This window comes from Aotus nancymaae, unplaced genomic scaffold, assembly GCF_030222135.1.
Source record: "Aotus nancymaae isolate 86718 unplaced genomic scaffold, 86718_ANA_hifiasm-v0.15.2.pri h1tg000028l, whole genome shotgun sequence".
Classification (NCBI taxonomy): Eukaryota; Metazoa; Chordata; class Mammalia; order Primates; family Aotidae; genus Aotus; species Aotus nancymaae.
Window position 1 is genome coordinate 31,773,254 of NW_026988441.1, and position 20,545 is coordinate 31,793,798.

At 46.5% G+C, this 20,545-nt stretch overlaps 1 protein-coding gene across 1 annotated transcript in view; it reads left to right on the forward strand.

The window, feature by feature from the left end:
• Window positions 1–20,545, forward strand: part of CACNA1A (calcium voltage-gated channel subunit alpha1 A) — a 298,241-nt gene that overhangs the window by 165,369 nt on the left and 112,327 nt on the right. Inside the window, exons 9-11 of the mRNA XM_064381775.1 lie at window positions 1,315–1,371; window positions 4,112–4,201; window positions 19,199–19,408. Coding sequence (XP_064237845.1) covers window positions 1,315–1,371; window positions 4,112–4,201; window positions 19,199–19,408 — 357 coding nt within the window. The remainder of the gene's footprint in view (window positions 1–1,314; window positions 1,372–4,111; window positions 4,202–19,198; window positions 19,409–20,545) is intronic.

Below are 20,545 nucleotides of genomic sequence, written 5' to 3' on the forward strand. Positions count from 1 at the left end.
TGAACTGGCAGTTCCAAATGTTATCAGCAAGATCTAGAGTATGATACGAAAAAGTCTAGGATGAAGCCAGAATCTGACATCATATAACTGCTGAGTTCTGAAGTCAGACACTGGTTTACATCCCGCCCTGACACTTTTCACCCATGCACCACACATCCCTGTGCCTCCGTCTCCTCGGCTGTTCCGTGGAGGTGAAGATAGGACCTACGTCATAGGACCGTTTGAGTACTTAGTACTAAATAGAACTAAATAACCTCAGTTAAGTCACTTGGGGAGACCAGTGCCTGATACACAGTAGGCACATGTTTATTTGTTCAGCCATTTAACAAGCATTTAGAGAGCACCTGCTGATCAGGCACTGATCTAAGCACTGAGGATATGGGAATAAGCAATACAGACCAAATCCCTGTCCTCAGGGCTCTGATATCTAGTGAAAGAGACAAAACAAATGAATGCATGTCATGCTGGGGACTCCCAAATTCAGAGAAGGAAGATAAAACAGGGTAGGAAGTTGGCCGGGCACAGTGGCTCACACCTGTAATCCCAGCACTTGGGGAGGCTGAGGCAGGCAGATTACCTGAGGTCAGGAGTTGAAGACCATCCTGGCCAACATGATGAAACCTCGTCTCTACTAAAAATACAAAAATTAGCCAGGCATTGCAGCACGTGCCTCTAATCCCAGCTACTCGGGAGGCTGAGGCAGGAGAATCACTTGAACCCAGGAGGTGGAGGTTACAGTAAGCCGAGATCGCGCCACTGCACTCCAGCCTGATGGACAGAGCGTGACTGTCTCAAAGAAAAATAAACCACACAGAGTAGGAAGTTGGAGGCAGGGTGGTCAGGGAAGGCTTCTCTGAGTAAGTCCCTTCTGAGCAAAGAGACCTGAAGGACGTGGAGAAGGAAGCTGTGGGGATATCAAGGGGAGGGGCATTCCAGGCAGAGGAGACAGCAAGTGCAAAGGCCCTGAGGTAGGTACGTATTGGAGACACAGCAAGGAAGTCAGTGTGACTGAAACAGAGAGGTGGGGAGAGTCAGAGAAGAGACAGACAGGGAGGCGATGGAGATCAGATCAAGCTTATAGGCTATGGTGAGGATGTTGGTTTTTATTTTGCATGAGGTGAGGAGAATGTTGCTCCTGTTGTGGAAGTGGGGCTTGAAGTCAGAAACCACCCAGCAGCATGTTTCTTAGCCAGTTGAGCTGTCACCACCAACCAGGGGAGAATGGGGTTGGCCAGGGAGACCTTCTTCTTCCCGGTCCAAGGGAGAACTCATCCGCCAAATGCAGGAGCTTAACTCTGTGCTCTTCCTCTTCAGAAGAGGTGATCCTCGCCGAGGATGAAACTGACGGGGAGCAGAGGCATCCCTTTGATGGTAACTGCTCTGAACCACCTCGGGAGTGGGTCCCAGGGGAGATGGGAGAAGCTGGGGTGGGGAGTGAGGGGAGAGCAGGCTACCTGGCTCTAAGGATCCTCCAGGGGGTGGACGTTCCTCCTGGAGGAATTTTCGGACCTCATGCAGGGTTTCCCTATTCGGGCCTCCACTTTGTTGCTTTAAACACGAACCTACTTTTTCTGCTTTGCGCCTTGGTTTTTCTCATCTGCGGAATGGCTATGCTATAAACAATACCCTATCTCATGAGATTGTTTCTCAGAATGATATTCATTATGTAAATAGAACACCTAGGATGGTGCCTGGTACGGGCTTGGCATGTTTCTGTTCACTAAATAAATAATCCCACCAATAATCCAGTTGACTGTGAAAGGCTGCTGTCTCCCATGTTAGAAACTTAACCAGACAGAGCCATGACTTACTTTTTTTTTCATTGAGACACAGTCTCGCTCTGCCATCCAGGCTGGAGCGCAATGGTGTGATCTTGGCTCACTGCAACCTCCGCCTCCCATGTTCAAGTGATTCTCCTGCCTCAGCCTCCTGAGTAGCTGGGATTACCGGCACCTGCCACCATGCCTGGCTTATTTTTATATTATTAGTAGAGATGGGGTTTCGCCATGTTGACCAGGCTGGACTTGACCTCCTGGCCTCAAGTGATCTGCCCACCTTGGCCTCCCAAAGTGCTGGGATTACAGGCTTGGAGTGTAGACATTAATTCTTGGTCCCCTGGAAACCTGAATATGAAAGGAGGGACCATTAAAAGGGGTCCAAAAACCCAACCTGCCCAGCATAGCTGGGAGTCAGCAGGGAGACTGTAAGAGTGTATCCAGCCTGGAGCTTCATGAAAGTAAAGTTTCTTAGAATTTAGAGATAGAACTGGATGCTGTCTGTCCATGGCTCACACCTGTAATCTCAGCACTTTGGGAGGCCGAGACAGGAGGATCACCTGAGCCTGGGAGTTCAAGACCAGCCTGGGCAACATCGTGAGATTCTTTCGCTACAAAAAATAAAAAATGAGCCAGATGTGGTGGCGCACACACCTATGGTCCCAGCTGCTCAGGAGGCTAAGGCCGGGTGATCACTTGAGCCCAAGAGATAAAGACTGCGGTGGATACCACTGCACTCCAGGCTGGGTGACAGAGTGAGACCCTGTTTCAAAAGAACAAAAGGAATTTAGAGATAGGCTAGAAGACTATGTCTGCAATATAATAATAACGGCAATAAGAAGAAGAAGAATACTCCCTGAAAAATGCAACCTCTTGCTCGAGATTTATCTTCTCACACTTTAGAAAGCTGGTTTGACAGGGGCCGGGTGCAGCGGCCACAGCCATAATCCCAGCACTTTGAGAGGCCAAGGCGGGTGGATCACTTGAGGCCAGGAGTTCAAGACCAGCCTGGCCATCATGGCAAAACCCCATCTCTACTAAAAAGACAAAAATTAGCTAGGTGTGGTGGCACACACATGTAATCCTAGCTGCTTGGGAGGCTAAGGCATGAGAATCGCTTGAACGTGAGAGATGAAGGTTGCAGTGAGCCAGATTACACCACTGCACTCCAGCCCGGGTGACAGAGCAAGACTCTGTCAGAAAGAGAGACAGAGAGACAGAGAGAAAGAGAGAGGGAGGGAGGGAGGGAGGGAAGGAAGGAGGGAGGGAGGGAGGAAAGGAAGGAGGGAGGGAGGGAAGGGAAAGAGAGAGAAAGGAAGGGAGAAAGAAAGGGAGAGAGAGAAAGAGAAAGAGAGAAAGGGAGGGAGGGAGTGAGAGGGAGAAAGAAAGCTGGTTAGACAGGGTGATGACTTTTGATTGAACATCCCAGTAATTTGAGGGAAATAAAAGAGCTGGCACTCTGTCCCAGAGGGTTATAAAATGATTTTTACTGTTTTAGTTGGGGAGAGGATATTACCCATGAGGTGTCTAAATCTCATTATTGGAGCCCCTGGGGACGTAGAGCTTGAATATTGAGGGAGAATCCCAAAATTCCAGCCTGCCTAGCAAGTATGTTACAGGTCAGGTGGTGGACTGTTTTCATAAGAAAGTGAGGTTTCTTAGAATTTAAAAATAGAGGCTGAGTGTGGGGACTCACACCTGTAATCCCAGTACTTTTGGAGGCCAAGGCAGGCAAATCACTTGAAGTCAAGAGTTTGACCAGCCTGGCCAACGTGGCAAAACCCCATCTCTACCGATAATCCAAAAATTAGCCTGGTGTGCTGGCACACACCTGTAATCTCAGCTACTCGGGAGGCTGAGGCAGGAGAATCGCTTGAACTTGGGAGGCGGAGGTTGCAGTGAGCTGAGATCACATCACTGCACTCCAACCTGAGTGACAGAGTGAGACTTTGTCATAAAAGAAAGAGAGAGAGAGAGGGGGAAGGAAGAGAGAAAGAAAGAAAGAAAAGAGAGAGAAAGAAAGAAAAGGAAAGAAAAGAAGGAAGGGAAGGGAAGGGAAAAGAGGAGAAAGAAAAGAAAGACCAGAGGGAAAATAGTGACTGAGGGCCGAGACCTGGAGTCGGACTGAACCTGACTTGATTCTTGTCTTTACCCCTCTAAGCAAAGTGATAGTACCACCTTGAACCTCAGTTTACACATCTGAAAAATGGATATGCTGTTAGTTCCCACCAAACTGGTTGCCATGAGAGTTGAATCCAAGGACACGCTGTGTCCATTGGGTCTGTGTTGCAAAAAGGGTAACGTCTTTTTCTCTTGCCATGTTTCCATTGTTGGAGCTCTGCGGAGAACCACCATCAAGAAAAGCAAGAGTGATTTGCTCAACCCGGAAGAGGCTGAGGATCAGCTGGCTGATATAGCCTCTGTGGGTGAGTCCCTTCCTCTGCCACCTATCAGTTGTTGATTACCCGTCGCCCAAGAGATGATGTGGGGTCGGGGCAGAGGGCTTGCACACCGGGCTGCTTGAATTTGGCTGTCAACTCCATCCCTTCCCCGCAGTGTGTGTGTCCTGGGACAGATTACATCATTATGGGAATGACATCCGTGCCTGGCTTCTCATTACTTAGTGGGAATTCAACTAAATGATCCCCATGAAGCGTGAGGAACCAGCACCTGGCAGGGACTCAGCTCTCAGTCATGTTGGTGAACGTTTGCGACTGACTCAGGAAGTATTCATGGGAGACTTGCTTATATTAGGTGCCTGATTGCAAATAAGACACAGGCAATTGGGAGGCTAAGATGGGAGGGTCACTTGAGCCTGGGAGGTGGAGGCTGCAGTGAGCCACGATTGTGTTACTGCACTCCAGCCTGGACACAGAAAAAACAAAAACAAAAAAGACACAAACTGGGCCAGGCACGGTGGCTCATGCCTATAATCCCAGCACTTTGGGAGGCTGAAGTGAGCAGATCACCTGAGGTCAGGAGTTCAAGACCCAGCCTGGCCAACATGGTGAAACCCTGGCTCTACTGAAAATACAAAATATTAGCCAGTTGTGGTGGTGCATGCCTGTAGTCCCAGCTACTCAGGAGGCTGAGGTGGGACCGTTGCTTGAACCTCGGAAGCAAAGGTTGCAGTGAGCTGAGATCTCATCACTGCACTCCAGCCTGGGCAACAGAGCAAGATCCTATCTCAAAAAAAAAAAAAAAAGACACAAACCGAATCCCTACTTATATGGAACTCGCAGTCCAGTGTAGGAAGTGGAAATTAAACAGAGAATTACACAAATAAACCTGTAAAGGTAATAGCACTTCAGGGAGAGGCTCCGGGCTTAGTGTGCTCTGGAAGGATGGGGAGAAGTCAGAGAAGGCTACCCAGAGGAAGTGATGTTTAAGCTGGAAACTGAAGGATGGGTAGGAGATGACTGGTGGTGACAGCCGAACGAACATTGTGACAGGCGGGGCTCAGGCCTTTGCCACCACAAGGGCCAGAGTTGGAGCGGAGAACATGTATTTTTTCCTTCTCTCTTCTCTGTCCTATTGATTCGTCGACTGTGATTCTGTTGATCTTGACCTTCTAAAATGAGAATGTGTTGTTGTCGCTGTTATTGTTGTTTAATGGGTTTTGTTTTGTTTTGTTTTTTAATGGATGGAAGAGCATCCAGGCAGAGGAAATAAGACTGGAATAAGATAGAGGGGATGGCCAGGCGTGGTGGCTCACGCCTGTAATCCCAGCACTTTGGGAGGCCGAGACGGGCGGATCAGAAGATCAGGAGTTCGAGACCATCCTGGTCAATATGGCGAAGCCCCGTCTCTATTGAAAATACAAAAATTAGCCAGGCGTGGTGGCATATGCCTGTAGTCCCAGCTACTCAGGAAGCTGAGGCAGGAGAATCACTTGAACCCGGGAGGCAGAGGTTGCAGTGAGCCAAGATCACTCCACGGCACTCCAGCCTGAGCAACAGAGCAAGACTCCGTCTCAAAAATAAATTAAAAATATAAAATAATAGATTGAGGGAAGGAAGAATGTAGGCTGCCTGGGAAACTGTGTGGCTGCAGTTTAGAGGAAGAAAGAATGGCAAGAGAAGGAGGAAGGGAGAGAGGGAGGGATAGAAGTGAAGGAAGCAGGGAAGTTAGGGCATCCATGTGATTCTGATCCATAGTTTCTGATCTACTATTTCATAGTCCACTTTTGTTTCACTCACTCCTAGTTTATAACCTTATTGCTGAGTGTAGGCATAATTTCCATTGCGATCACACATCTCACAGGGTGGATACGCTGTGGTTTGTTTAGCCATGGCTCTGTTATAGGGCTTTGAGTTGTTTCCAACCATTTCTCTTACGAAGAGCACTGCTGTGCACATTTGTGTACAATGACTTCCCCCACCCTTTGGGCGTGTTTCCTTGGGGATAATTACAGGATCAAAGATATTAACAGCTTTTCAACTCATTATTCAAAGAGCCATTCTGAGTTTCAAAACCACGGAACCCATTTATAAACCTGCCAAGTATGAATACGTTCACGGGTCCCCTACCCAGACCATCGACTATTACCAATTTAATTTCCTTTCCCAGTTAAGTGGGTTTGTAATAAAAGCTTAAAGCTTGTTTTCATTTGCATTTTTAATTTCCAGCCAAAACACGCTTTTTCTTGTAACGGAGGACTCATTCTACTTTCACCTGTGTGTGCATCCGTTTAATCTCCTGTAAGCAAATGTCAAGAAATGGAGCACTCAGTTGGTATCTTGTGTATTTGATCAGTTATGTCTGTCTCACATATTAGGTTACTTCCATTGTTTAAAATCTGTTTTATGGCCAGGCACAGCGGCTCACGCCTGTAATCCCAGTGCTTTGGAAGGCCAGGGCAGGAGGATCTCTTGAGGCCAAGAGTTCAAGACCATCCTGGGCAATATAGCAAGACTCCATCTCTGGGGGGGGGGAAAACTGTTTGAAAACTTAGCCAGGCATTATGGCACACGCCTGTAGTCCCACCTATTTGGGAAACTGAGGCAGGAGGATTTCTTGAACCCCGGAATTGAAGGTTGCAGTGAGCTATGATTGTGCCACCGCACTGCAGCCTGAGCAACAGAGTGAGAACCTGTCTCTTAATAAAATAAAATAACAATAGGCCGGGCGCGGTGGCTCAAGCCTGTAATCCCAGCACTTTGGGAGGCTGAGGCGGGTGGATCACGAGGTCAAGAGATCGAGACCATCCTGGTCAACATGGTGAAACCCCGTCTCTACTAATACAAAAAACTAGCTGGGCATGGTGGCGCGTGCCTGTAATCCCAGCTACTCAGGAGGCTGAGGCAGGAGAATTGCCTGAACCCAGGAGGCGGAGGTTGCAGTGAGCCGAGATCGCGCCATTGCACTCCAGCATGGGTAACGAGCGAAACTCCGTCTCAAAAAAATAAATAAATAAAATAAAATAAAATAAAATAACAATAAATTCTTTAAAATCTTCTTTGTTGGCCGGGAGCAGTGGCTCACACCTGTAATCCCAGCACTTTGGGAGGCCGAGGTGGATGGATGGCTTGAGGTCAGGAGTAGGAAACCAACCAGGCCAACGTGGTGAAACCCCATCTCTATTAGAAATACAAAATCAGCTGGGTGTGGAGGTGTGCACTTGTAATCCCAGCTACTTAGGAGGCTGAGGCATGAGAATCACTTGAACCTGGGAGGTGGAGTGTGCAGTGAGCCAAGATGGTGCCATTGCCCTCCAGCCTGGGCAATAAGAGTGAAACTCCATCTTTAAAAAAAAATTGCTTTGTTTTATATATATATATGTCTCAAAAATCTGCTTTGTGAGATATATATATATATATATATTTTTTTTTCCCCCCCGAGATGGAGTCTCGCTTTGTCACCCAGGCTGGAGTGGGGTGGCATGATCTCGGCTCCCTGCAACCTCCACCTCCCGGACTAAAGCAGTTGTCCTGCCTCAGCCTTCTGAGTAGCTGGGATTACAGGCGTGCACCTCCACGCCCGGATAATTTTTGTATCTTTAGTACAGACAAGTTTCTGCCATGTTGGCCATGCCAGTCCAACTCCTGACCTCAAGTGAACCACCCACCTCGGCCTCCCAAAGTGCTAGGATTACAGGCATGAGCCACCTTGCCCAGCCAGTAATCTATTCTTATAAGAACACCAGTCATATCATATTAGGGCCCCCCAATGACTTCATTTTAACTTATCTTCTTAAGACTCTGTCTCCATATACAGTCGTATTCTGAGGTACTAGGGATTAAGACTTCAGCCTATAAATGGGGAAAGATCGCAATTCAGCCCATAGCAGGAGAGCAATCCAGGGAGCCTTGAGAGAGAGTTGCAGAGGGTTTGTCTGTGCAAAGCCCTGCTCTTCAATCTGTGGCTGACAAAAGAAAACTTGCTACATGGGAAACCCAGTTTCAAGGCAGGGGTTTAATAAAGAAGACATAAGCCAGGCACGGTGGCTCATGCTTGTAATTTCAGCACTTTGGGAAACCAAGGCAGGTGCATCCCTTGACGTCAGGAGTTCGAGACCAGCCTGGCCAACATGGTGAAAACCTGTCTCTACTAAAAATACAGAAATTAGCTGGGCATGATGGCAGATGCCTGTAATTTCAGCTACTTGGGAGGCCGAGGCAGGAGAATCGCTTGAACTTGGGAGGCTGAGGTTGCAGTGAGCTGGGAACGCACCACTGCACTCTAGCCTGGGTGACAGAGCGAGACTCTATCTCAATAAAAAATAAAAAGAAGAAATAAAAGAATGTTGAGGAAGCACAGCTGTCAGACTGAGAGCTAATGCTGTCCCAGGACACCTCCGTTAACAAGGCAGGTGACATTGCAGCTTTCTAAACAGACCCAAAACCCAGGCCGGTGGCTTATTCTTTCCTAGCCAGAGTTGCTCTAGGCAAATCCACCAAAACCCACCTGGTCAGCCTGATGACTCAAAAAGACAAGGAGCCCCCAATCTAGTCCATGATTTTCTAGACACCCCAAAAGAGATCTCTGGAATTCTAGAATTCTGGCAAGGGACACATTTACCTCTTTTTATTTATGTAAAGAATGCAGTAGTACAGGCTGGGTGTGGTGGCTCACACCTGTAATCCTAACATTTTGGGAGGCCAAGGCAGGAGGATCGTTTGAGACCAGGAGTTTGAGATGAGCCTGGGCAACATAGTGAGAGGCTGTCTCTATCAAATATTAGCTGGGCATTGAGGCACGTGCCTGTAGTCCCAGCTACTCGCAAGGCTGAGGTAGGAGGATCACCTGAGCCAAGCAGGTCAAGGCTACAGTGAGCTGCAAACGTGCCCCTCCACTCCAGCCTGTGTGCCAGCGACCTTATGTCAAAAAAAAAGGAATAATACAGTAACGCATATTTCAAAGTAAGGTGAGAGCTGTGTGGTGTTTGCCTTCACATTGTACCACAGTATGCACAGTCCTTTTTTTATTTTTTATTTATTTTTTTGAGACAGTGTCTTGCCCTGTTGCCCAGGCTGGAGTGCAGTGGCACAGTCATAGCTCACTGCAGCCTCAAACTCCTGGACTCGAGTGATCCTTGCACCTCAGCCTCCCCAGTAGCTGGGACTACAGGTGTACACTGCTACACCCAGCTAAGTTTTTTATGTTTTTTAATAGAGATGGGGTCTCAACATTTGCCCGGGCTGGTCTCAAACTCCTGGCCTTAAACAGTCCTCTGACCTCCACCTGCCAAAGCAGTGGGATTACAGGCATGAGTCACCACACCCGGCCCACATGCAGTCTTATGAAATTGGGGATTCTACTGTGCTGTCGAATCAGTTGATAAATGCATTATAAAGCAAGTTCATTTCTAATTGATGAACTTACTGCTGAAATAAGGAACTTGAATCATTTACATGGAAAGTTGAGCCATGTTGCTAAAAGGATATCAAATTTCTTTTTTCTCTTTTTTTTTTTTGAGATGGAATCTTACTCTGTCACCCAGGCTGGAGTGCAGTGCTGCAATCTTGACTGACTGCAACCTCCACCTCCCAGGATCAAGTGATTCTCCCACCTCAGCCTCCCGAGTAGCTGGGACTACAGGTGCACACCACCACACCTGGCTAATTTTTGTATTTTTAGTAGAGCAAGGGTTTCACCATGTTAGCCAGGCTGGTCTCGAACTCCTGACCTCAAGTGATCTCCCCACCTCAGCCTCCAAAAATGCTGGGTTGTCAAATTTCATTTAGACTGGAGGAATATGTTCAAGAGATCTATTGTATGGTGTGGCGAATGTATTAATAACAATGTATCATAGTCTTGAAAATTGCTTAGACAGTAGATTTTCAGCATTCTCGCCATGAGAAAAGTGGTAACCATATGTGGTAATGCATATGCTCAGTGGAGCCATTCCACAGAGTATACATATGGTCAAAATATCATGTTGTGCACTATAAATAGATGCAGCCTGTATCTGTCAATTTAAAATAAATGAATAATAATTTCAAAAAGAAAAATAACACTATGGCTGGGCGCGCAGCTCACACCTGTAATCCAAACATTTTGGGATGCCGAGACAGACGGATCACTTGAGGCCAGGAGTTCGAGACCAGCCTGGCCAACATGGCGAAACTCCATCTCTAATAAAAATACAAAAATCAGCTGGGCATGGAGGCAGGCACCTGTAATCCCAGCTACTCAGGAGGCAGAGGCATGAGAATCACTTAACCTGGGAGACAGAGGTTACAGTGAGTCAAGATCTGCACTCCAGCCTGGGCAATAGAGGGAGTCTTTATTTATTTCTGTAAAGAATGCAGTGGTACAGGCCAGGTGCAGTGGCTCACGCCTGTAATCCCAACATTTTGGAAGGCCAAGGTAAGAGGATCATTTGAGGCTGAGGTGCATGCCACAATGCCTAGCTAATACTCGATAGAGAGAGGGTCTCACTATGTTGCCCAGGCTGGTCTCAAGCCCCTGGTCTCAAACGATCCTCCCGCCATGGCCTCTCAAAGTGTTGGGACTGTAGTTGTGAGCCACCATACCTGGCCTGTGTTAAAAAGAAAAAGGAGAAGGAGAAGAAAGATAAGTAAAATTCAGAGCATATTAAAAAAAAAAAAAAAAAAAGTTGAGCCGTTAGGAATGGAAGCTGCCATTGTAACTGCTTTTTTAGGAAAACCAGATCCCATTGAGGTGATTTTGTTTATTTGTTCTTAGAGACAAGTTCTTGCTCTGTCGCTCAGGCTGGAGTATAGCAGTATGATCGTAGCTCTCTGCAGCCTGGAGCTCCTGGGCTGAAGCAGTCCTCCCAGCTTAGCCTCACAAGTAGCTGGGACTACAGGTGCCACCACACCCAGCTAATTTATTGTTGTTGTCATGGTTGTTGTTGAGATGGGGTCTGGCTATGTTGCCCAGGCTGGTCTCAGATTCCTGGCCTCAAGTGATCCTCCTGCCCTGGCTTCCCATGGTGCTGGAATTACAGGCATGATTTTTTTTTATCAATTTATTTGCAGCTGACAAATGGTAATTGTGTATGTTTATGGGGTACAGTGTGATGTTTTAGTCTATGTACACAGCAGAGAATGATTCAGTCATGCTAATTAACACGTCTATCACTTCATCACCTCATCATTTTTTTGTGGGGAAGGCATTAAAAATCTCTTAGCAATTTTGAAATACACAATACATTATAATGTATTAATAATGCAATAAAAATATACAATAGTGTATTAATGCATCACTAAATGCACTGCAATGTAGTAGGTCATTCAAACTTCCTCCTCCAGTCTGACTGCAACTTACACCCTTTGATCAATGTCTTCCCTGTCTCCATCCCTCCTCCTCCCCTGCAGCCTCTAGGAAGCACATTCCTGCTCTTTCTATGAGATCGATTTTTTCAGTGTTTAGCTCTCACAAGTGAGATCACACAGTAGTTGTCTTTCTGTGCCAGCTTAGTTTACTCAGTATAATGTTCTCCAGTTCTATCCATGTAGTCACACATTATAGGATTTCCTCCTTTTTAGGGCTGTATAATACTCTATTTGTAGATATACCACATTTTCTTTACTCACCCACCCATTGTGGGACACGTCGTCTGCCTCCATATTTTGGCTGTTGTGCATAATGCTGAAGTGAACGTGGGAGTGCAGATGTCCTGAAAGGATTTAAATGTAAGACCTGAAATGGTAAAGATGCTGTAAGAAAACACTGGGAGAAAGCTCCACAGCATTGGCCTCAGGAATGATTTTATTTTGATTTTTTTTATTATACTTTAAGTTCTGGGGTACATGTGTGCAGAACATGCAGGTTTGTTACATAGGTATACACGTGCCGTGGTGGTTTGCGGCATCCATCCCCTCGTCATCTACATTACGTGTTTCTCCTAACGTTATCCCTCCCTAATCTCCCCACCCGCTGCTATCCCTCCCTTAGCCCCCCTACCTCCCGACAGACCCCAGTGTATGATGTTCCCTTCCCTGTGTCCATGTGTTCTCATTGTTCAACAACCATTTGTGAGTGAGAATATGCAGTGTTTGGTTTTCTGTCCTTGTGTCAGTTTGCTAAGAATGATGGTTTCTAGCTTCATCCATGTCCTTTGAATGATTTTTGGACAGGACCTCCAAAGTACAGGTAACAGAAGCAAAAGTAGACAAATGGGATTGTGTGAAACTAAAAGTTTGTGCACAGCAAAGGAAACATTTCACAGAGGGAAGAGACAACCTAACAATCGCACAGCAAAGGAAACATGTCACAGAGGGAAGAGACAACCTAACAATCACCCAGCAAAGGAAACATTTCACAGAGGGAAGAGACAACCTGACGATCGCACGCAAAGGAAACATTTCACAGAGGGAAGAGACAACCTGACGATCGCACGCAAAGGAAACATTTCACAGAGGGAAGAGACAACCTAACAATCACCCAGCAAAGGAAACATTTCACAGAGGGAAGAGACAACCTGACAATCACACGCAAAGGAAACATGTCACAGAGGGAAGAGACAACCTAACAATCGCACGCAGAGGAAACATGTCACAGAGGGAAGAGACAACCTAACAATCACCCAGCAGAGGAAACATGTCACAGAGGGAAGAGACAACCTAACAATCACACAGCAAAGGAAACACGTCACAGAGGGAAGAGACAACCTAACAATCGCCCAGCAAAGGAAACATTTCACAGAGGGCAGAGACAACATAACAATGTGAGAAAATGTTTGCAAACAATACATCTGATGAGGAGCTAATATCCAAAATATATAAGGGACTCAACTCAATAGCAAGAAAACAAATAACCCAATTAAATATGGGCAAAGGCAGCTACTTGGGAGGCTAAGGTGTAAGGATCCCTTGAACCTGGGAGGCAGGGGGTGCAGTGAGCTGAGATCGCATCACTGCACTTCACCCTGGGTGACAGAGTAAGACCCTGTCTCAAAATAAAAAATAAAGCTATGCAAAGGATCTGAACACACGTATCCCAAAAGAAAAAAGATACAAAGAGATACAAGTGGCCAACAGGTATATGAAAAATGCTGAATATCACTAATCATCAGGGAAATGCAAATTAAAACTCCCAGGAGCTATCACCTCACACTTGTTAGAGTAGCTATTATCTATTTTTTTATTTTTTTATTTTTTCCTGAGAGGGAGTCTTGCTCTGTCACCCAGGCTGGAGTGCAGTGGTGTGATCTCGGCTCACTGCAACCTCCACCTCCTGGGTTCAAGGGATCCTCCTGCCTCAGCATCCTGAGTAGCTGAAATCATAGGCACACGCCACCATGCCTGGCTAACTTTTGTATATTGGTAGTGATAGGGTTTCACCACGTTGGTGAGGCTGGTCTCTAACTCCTAACCTCAAATGATCCTCCCTCCTTGGCCTCCCAGATTGCTGGGATTACAGGTGTGAGCCACTGCACCCAGTCTAGAGTAGCTGTTATCAGAAAGACAAATGAGGTTTATTGAAGTCCTAATCCATGGTACCTGCAAATGTGGCCTTATGTGAAAATAGGGTCTTTGCAGGTGGTAATCAAGCTAAGATGAGGTCAAACTTATTTAGGGTGGGTCCTAAAGCCAATGACTGGTTTCTTTATAAGAGAAGAGGCAGGCTGACCAACATGGTGAAACCCTGTCTCTAAAACTACAAAAATTAGCTGGGTGCAGTAGCGCACACCTGCAGTCCCAGCTACTCAGGAGGCTGAGGCAGGAGAGGTTCTCGTTTAAACCCAGGAGGCGGAGGTTGCAGTGAGCAGAGATCACGCCACTGCATTCCAGCCTGGGCAACAGAGTGAGACTCCGTCAAAATAAATAAATAAATAAATAAAAGATAAATCATAAAGTGCTGGGAGAATACGGAGAAGAGGGGATCCATTTACATGGTTTTAATAATACAGGCTCTATATGGGTGGTATTGAGTTCCCAGAGTTGCCATTACAAAGCGTCACAAACCCAGTAGCTTAAAACACAGAAATTTCTTCTCTCACAGTTCTGGAGGCTGGAAGTCCAAACTGAAATCAGGGTATCAGTGGAGCCAGAAGGTTTTAGTGGAGAATCTGTTCCAGGCTATTTTCTTAGCTTCTGGTGCTGCTACCAATCCTTGGTGTTCCTCGGTTTATAGATGCATCATTCCATTCTCTGGCTCTGTCGTCATATGGTCCTCTTTCTGTGTGTCTGTATGCCATTTCTTTCTTTTTTTTTTCTGAGACCGGGTCTCACTCCATCACCCAGGCTGGAGTGCAATGGCACAATCAAAGCTCACTGCAACCTCAAACTCCCGGGTTTGAGCAATCTTCCCAGTTCAGCCTCCCGAGTGGCTGGGATTACAGGCATAAGCCACCACACCCGGCAAATTTTTGTATTTTTAGTAGAGACGGGGTTTCACCAGGTTGGCCAGGCTGATCTTGAACTCCTGACCTCAAGTGATCTGCGCGCTTTGGCCTCCCAAAGTGCTTGGGATTATAGGCGTGAGCCACAGCAGCCAGCCTGCCTCCCCTCTTATAAAGACACCAGTCGTTGGATTTAGCTAATTAAGTTTGACCTCATCTTTTGATTACCACCTACAAAGACCCTATTTTCAAGTAAGGCCACTTTTGCAGGTACCAGGGGTTAGGACTTCAACAAACATTTTTGGGGGACACAGTTCAACTCTCAATATGGGCAGCAGCTACATTCATGTGCTGCAATTGTCATTTTGGTCAATGACAGAAGGTATATATGATGGTGATCCCAGAAGATAATATGATGAAGCTGAAAATTCCTATAACTTGGTGACATCATAGCTGTCATAATGTTGTAGCACAAGCACACTTACTTTATTTCTTTTATTTGTCCAGGACAGAGTCTTGTTCTGTTGTCCAGGCTGGAGTGCAATGGCATGATCTAGGTTCACTGCAGCCTCTGTACTTCGTAATAACACATCAGACTTGGGAGACTTAGTACAAAAAGAAAGAGTATAAAATATCTGGTCCGGGCGTGGCGGCTCATGCCTGTAATCCCAGCACTTTGGGAGGCCGAGTCGGGCAGATCACCTGAGGTGGGGAGTTTGAGACCAGCCTGACCAACATGGAGAAACCCCGTGTCTACTAAAAATACAAAATTAGCCAGGCGTGTCAGTGCATGCCTGTAATTCCAGCTACTTGGGAGGCTGAGGCAGGAGAATCCCTTGAACCCGGGAGGCAGAGGTTGCAGTGAGTTGAGATCGTGCCATTGCACTCCAGCCTGGGAAACAAGAGCAAAACTCCGTCTCAAAAAAAAAAAAAAATCTTTTGAATCCATCTTGATATTGATTCCATGTTGAAATGAAAATATTTTGAATGTATTGGCTTGAATAAAACATCTTATGAAAATGATTTTTTTAAATCTGGAAATTGTCTGCAATTATAATTCCAGACCCCAGAGAAAGATGAGAGACAGGAATGCATAGAAAAAGGGAACATGAGTCACAGTGAGTTTGAAATGCAATTAATAGAAATGACAGCACCCAGCATGGGGTCCAGCACTTAGTAGGTGTTCAATTAATATTCTCCCTTCCCAGTGAAGGGTTTAGGAATGTTTGATGGTAAGGGGAGGGCTATGTCACCACCAAGGATTTATCTGGTGATTCATTCACTACCAGAATTAATCTGGTGATGCATTCACCACCAAGGATTCATCCCTCTCCCTTCCCGGTGAAGGATCTTCAACATTTTATGGTGAGGGAAGGGGTATGTCACCACCGAGGATTCGTCTGGTGATTTTGGGTATTTGTATGCCCGTTGTGGGGATGTGTTTCCAGGCTGAGTGATCAGGAAAGGCTTTCTCAATGGCTGGCACGTGAACCTAGTCATGATTTCAGCTCTTGAGGTTGTACTAGATTTATATCCAATAATCATAAGGTACCAGACATCATGCTAAGGTATATTAATTCATTGACGCCTTTAGATGGCCCTTTGAGGTAGGAAGTGTGGTTGTCTCCAGTTTACCAGTGGAGTTGCTGGAGATCTGAGATGCAAGGTGGCTTGCCTAAGGTCACCTGCCCAAGGTCACCAACCTGGTTGGTGATTAAGCCAAGTTTTCAGTGTGGTTCCCGCAGGAGTGGGGGATGGGGGCCTTCTGTCTGCTGTGGTTGGTATGTTTCTCTCTCTGTCTTCTCTCCTCTCTCTTCCTCTCTCTCTCTCTCTCTCTCTCCTCAATCTGTGGAACGTCCCCCCGACCCCCAAGGTCCAAAGGGTCTTATTTCTTTTGGCAAAACCTTTTGGAGACCTACAGATCTGGACACATCTCTGAGAGTTTCAGGGACTAGGGCCAGAAATGCTGGGCAGGGTCATGAGGAGCTGCCCCTGGGTTTGAGAAGGTGATGGACATGAGGGAAAGGGTCTTTGCAGAGAAGAGAGGGATCCCTGTAAGGAGGTCACAGCCTTCCCGGCCTGGCTATCTGTAGCAGAGTGGAATGTGCCCCTACCCCATGGCCACATGCCCCTGGTGTGCAGTGTGGTGGCCCAGAGTACATGCTCCGAACCCTCTTGACACATCCTCACCAGTTACTAGACCCCTCTCACCCCTTGGCTGTAAAATGGGGATAACGCTGGTCCCTACTTCCTAGGGCTCTGAGGAGGAGCAAGTAGTTTGTCATGTAAAACATGTTCCCTGCAGAGCCTGGTGCCTGCTAAATGTTCCATAAACGTCAGCTGTTATTTTCATTCAGGGGAAGCTGAAATCCATATTTTCATGGAAAATCTCCCAGTTTTTAAATGTGGACCAATAATTTCAGCTCTCGCAAACCCAGTATGAATCGGTGTGGCCCCGAGGGTGCCAACTCAAAATCTCTGTTGAGAATTTTGCTGGTAGGAAGTGGCCTCCTCAGAGGTGTTTGTGTCCTGCGTCTGGCAAGTGAGGTGGTTTTGATAAACGTGCTGGATGGATGAATGGGTGAGTAGACAAGTGGAGGAATGAATGGAGAAACGGATGAGCAAATGAATGATGAATGGATGGGTGAATGCATGAGCAAGTGAATGATAAACACACAAAGGAATGGATGAATGATGAATGCACTAATGAATTTAAGAATAATGAAAGAATGAATGAACAAATGGATGGATGAAAGAATGAACGAATAAATCAATTAAGAATCATCTAAAAATGAATACAACTGAGGGTTTATAAGAAAAGGTGTCTTAAGGCTGGGCATGGTGGTTCATGCTGTAATCCCAGTGCTCAGGAAGGCTGAGGTAGGGGGATCGCTTGAGGCAAGGAGGTTCAAGACCAGCCTGGGCAATATAGGGAGACCTCATTGCCACAAAAAAAAAAAAAAAAAAAAAAAAAAAATGTTGTAATTAAGAGGGAATGGTGGTATGTGACTGTAGTCCTAGTACTTGGGAGGCTGAGGTGGAAGGATCACTGGAGCCCAGGAGTTCAAGGCTGCAGTGAACTGTGATCATGCCACTGCACTCCAGCCTGGGCAGCAAAGCCAGATCCCATCTCAAAAAAAAAAAAGAAAAATAGAGGTATTTTAAAAGGTAAATTCAATCTGTCCAAAACTGAGCTCTGACCTTCCCCTAAACCTGTGCCCATTCAGTAGATGAGAGCTCCATCCCTCAAGGGGTTCACCAAAAACCCAAAATCCCTCTCTCTTACACCCACACTGTTCCATCAGCAAATATTGAATCTACCTTAAATGATTCATCCCAAATCCTCTCTGCTTAAACACCACCCAAGTCCAGCCCCCATCCATCGTCAGCATCATCACTTGCCTGGATGAGTTCAGTCACATCCAGCCTGGTCTCCCAGCTCCAGTCCTCACCTTTCACTGTCTACTCTCCCCAACAGCAGCCAGAGGCTGCCTATGAACACCCAAGTCAAGTTCCATCCCTCCTCTACTCAGAACCCTCCATGGCTCCCATCTCACTCAGGGTAAAAGCCAAAGTCCTCTTTGTGGCCCACCAGGCCCTGCATGATCTGCCTGTTGCCTACCTGCCACTCCACTCCAGCCACACTGACTTTCTTGTGCTGTTCCCTAAAAATGTCAGGCAGGTACATTCATGCTTCAGGACCTTAAATTTGCTGTTTCCTCTACCTACGATACTAAAGTGACAAGTCAACACGCTCACCTTGACCACACAATTTAGTGCTGCAGCCTACCTTGTATACTCTCCTAGGGCTCTCAATCCCTCCATGATGCTTTACTTTTTTAAAATTTTTTTGGTATTAAAAAAAACATGTTTTGATATGTTGCCCAGGCTGGTATCAAACTCCTGGCCTCAAACAGTCCTCCCGCTCCAACTTCCCAAAGTACTGGGATCACAGGCATACCACTGCATCCACCCCAACTTTTTTTTTCCACAGCACTTTTCATTTTCCATCCCACTGTTAATTTACTTATTATGTCCACTGTCTCTCTCTCCCCATTTGAGAATCAGACCCAGGAGGTCCAGGCTCTGTTGCCTGATGTATCCTGAGTCCTTGGAACAGAACCTGGCACACAATAGGTACTCAATAAATGCATAAAACCAAAAATATTTGCAGGCAGAGGACACACCCAGCTCATTCCTCAATGATCACTTCTAAAGTGAAATGCCCATGGAACACTAGGGTCTTATTCACATCTGCTTCTGGAGGCCTTCCAAGCATGCTCTGTGCAGCCCTGTTGCCCGCCTCTGCATCAGGGAATGGAAACCCGGCTTTATCCTGCCCTGTGGTGTGACATCCAGAGGCATCAGATGTGGCTGGGAGTGGGAGATGTGGAAGACCGGCTCCTGCAACAGAGAGCTATCAGCCTCCCATCGATATCCTGCTTTCTCATTGGTTATTTCCAATTCTGTTTTTTCAGAGACATTGTCTTCTCATAAGTTCCATCTCTGCAAAACTAAGCCCATGGGTCATGATGGTTCCCTAGGGCCAGAGGGCTTGCTGGAGAGACTAATGGATCCACTGGCTAAGATCCGTGCTTGGGCTACACATTGGTTAATTTCTTCTGCAGGAACAGCCTGAGCCTGACATTCTCCATCTTTTCCCTGGCAGGTTCTCCCTTCGCCCGAGCCAGCATTAAAAGTGCCAAGCTGGAGAACTCAACCTTTTTTCACAAAAAGGAGAGGAGGATGCGTTTCTACATCCGCCGCATGGTCAAAACTCAGGCCTTCTACTGGACTGTACTCAGTTTGGTAGCTCTCAACACGCTGTGTGTTGCTATTGTTCACTACAACCAGCCCGAGTGGCTCTCAGACTTCCTTTGTGAGTATCACCCGGCCCCACCCCTGCCAACTCCCTGATCCCTCTCTCACACCCTTTTTTCACTTCTCTTTCTCTGGTAGTATGTGGGTCTTCTTTGGTCCTCATTGAATCTGCCCTTTCATTTGGCCATTTCTGTAACTGTCACTGGGGCCAATGTTGCTGCTGCTCTGACCATGGAACCCATCTCCCTTAGGCATGAGAGCTGGAAGCTGAAATTCAGGCCAGCACATGCTCCTGTGATTCCTTTCTAAGAGAGAGACAGAGGGGTACTGGTGAAGGGAGTGTTGAAAGAGAGATGGAGAAAGACAGAGCTCATAAGACAGATGGATAGAAACAGAAACATACAGTATTAATCATTTTTATGCACATCTTTGGAAATGTTCGTAACTTATGGTTAAGAGATAGAGAATGCCTTAGAAATAAGGAGGGGCTTATATGTTGCCCCCATTTTCTCTGCTTATTTCTGTCTCTGCTTCTCTCTTCTTTCAAACCTTCTGCTTCTTTCCTGTTAGGTTGGTGCAAAATTAATTACAGTTTTTGCCTTTTTTTTTTTTTTACCCACAGTTACTTTTGCACCAACCTAATACTTCCTCCCCTGCCCTTTTTGACTTCCTTATTCATTCATAGAACATCCCCTCTAGTATCTGTGAGAGTATTTTGCTCCCTCAGGGTACAAGGACCACCAAGGCTTTGCCCTCTGGGCCCATTCCCAGAGTCTGTATGAGTTAGCATGAGGTAGTATCAAATTTGAGGGCCAAGTGAGGGTGAGGAAAAGCAGCAAAAGATGGGGAGATGTCTGAGCAGGATTTAAAAAGTAAAGAGCTCTGAGAAATCAACAAGAGCAGTGATTGGGGCCAGGCATGGTGGCTCATGCCTATAATCCCAGCATTTTGGGAGTCTGAAGTAGGTGGATCACTTGAGGCTGGGAGTTTGAGACCAGCCTGGCCAACGTGGCAAAACCCTGTATTTATAAAACATATAAAAATTAGCCAGGCGTGATGGTACACACCTGTAATCCCAGCTACTAGGGAGGCTGAGGCACTAGAATTGCTTGAACCTAGGAGGCGAAGGTTGCAGTGAGCCAAGATCGTGCCACTACACTCCAGCCTGAGCAACAGAGAGAGTGTGTCCCAAAAA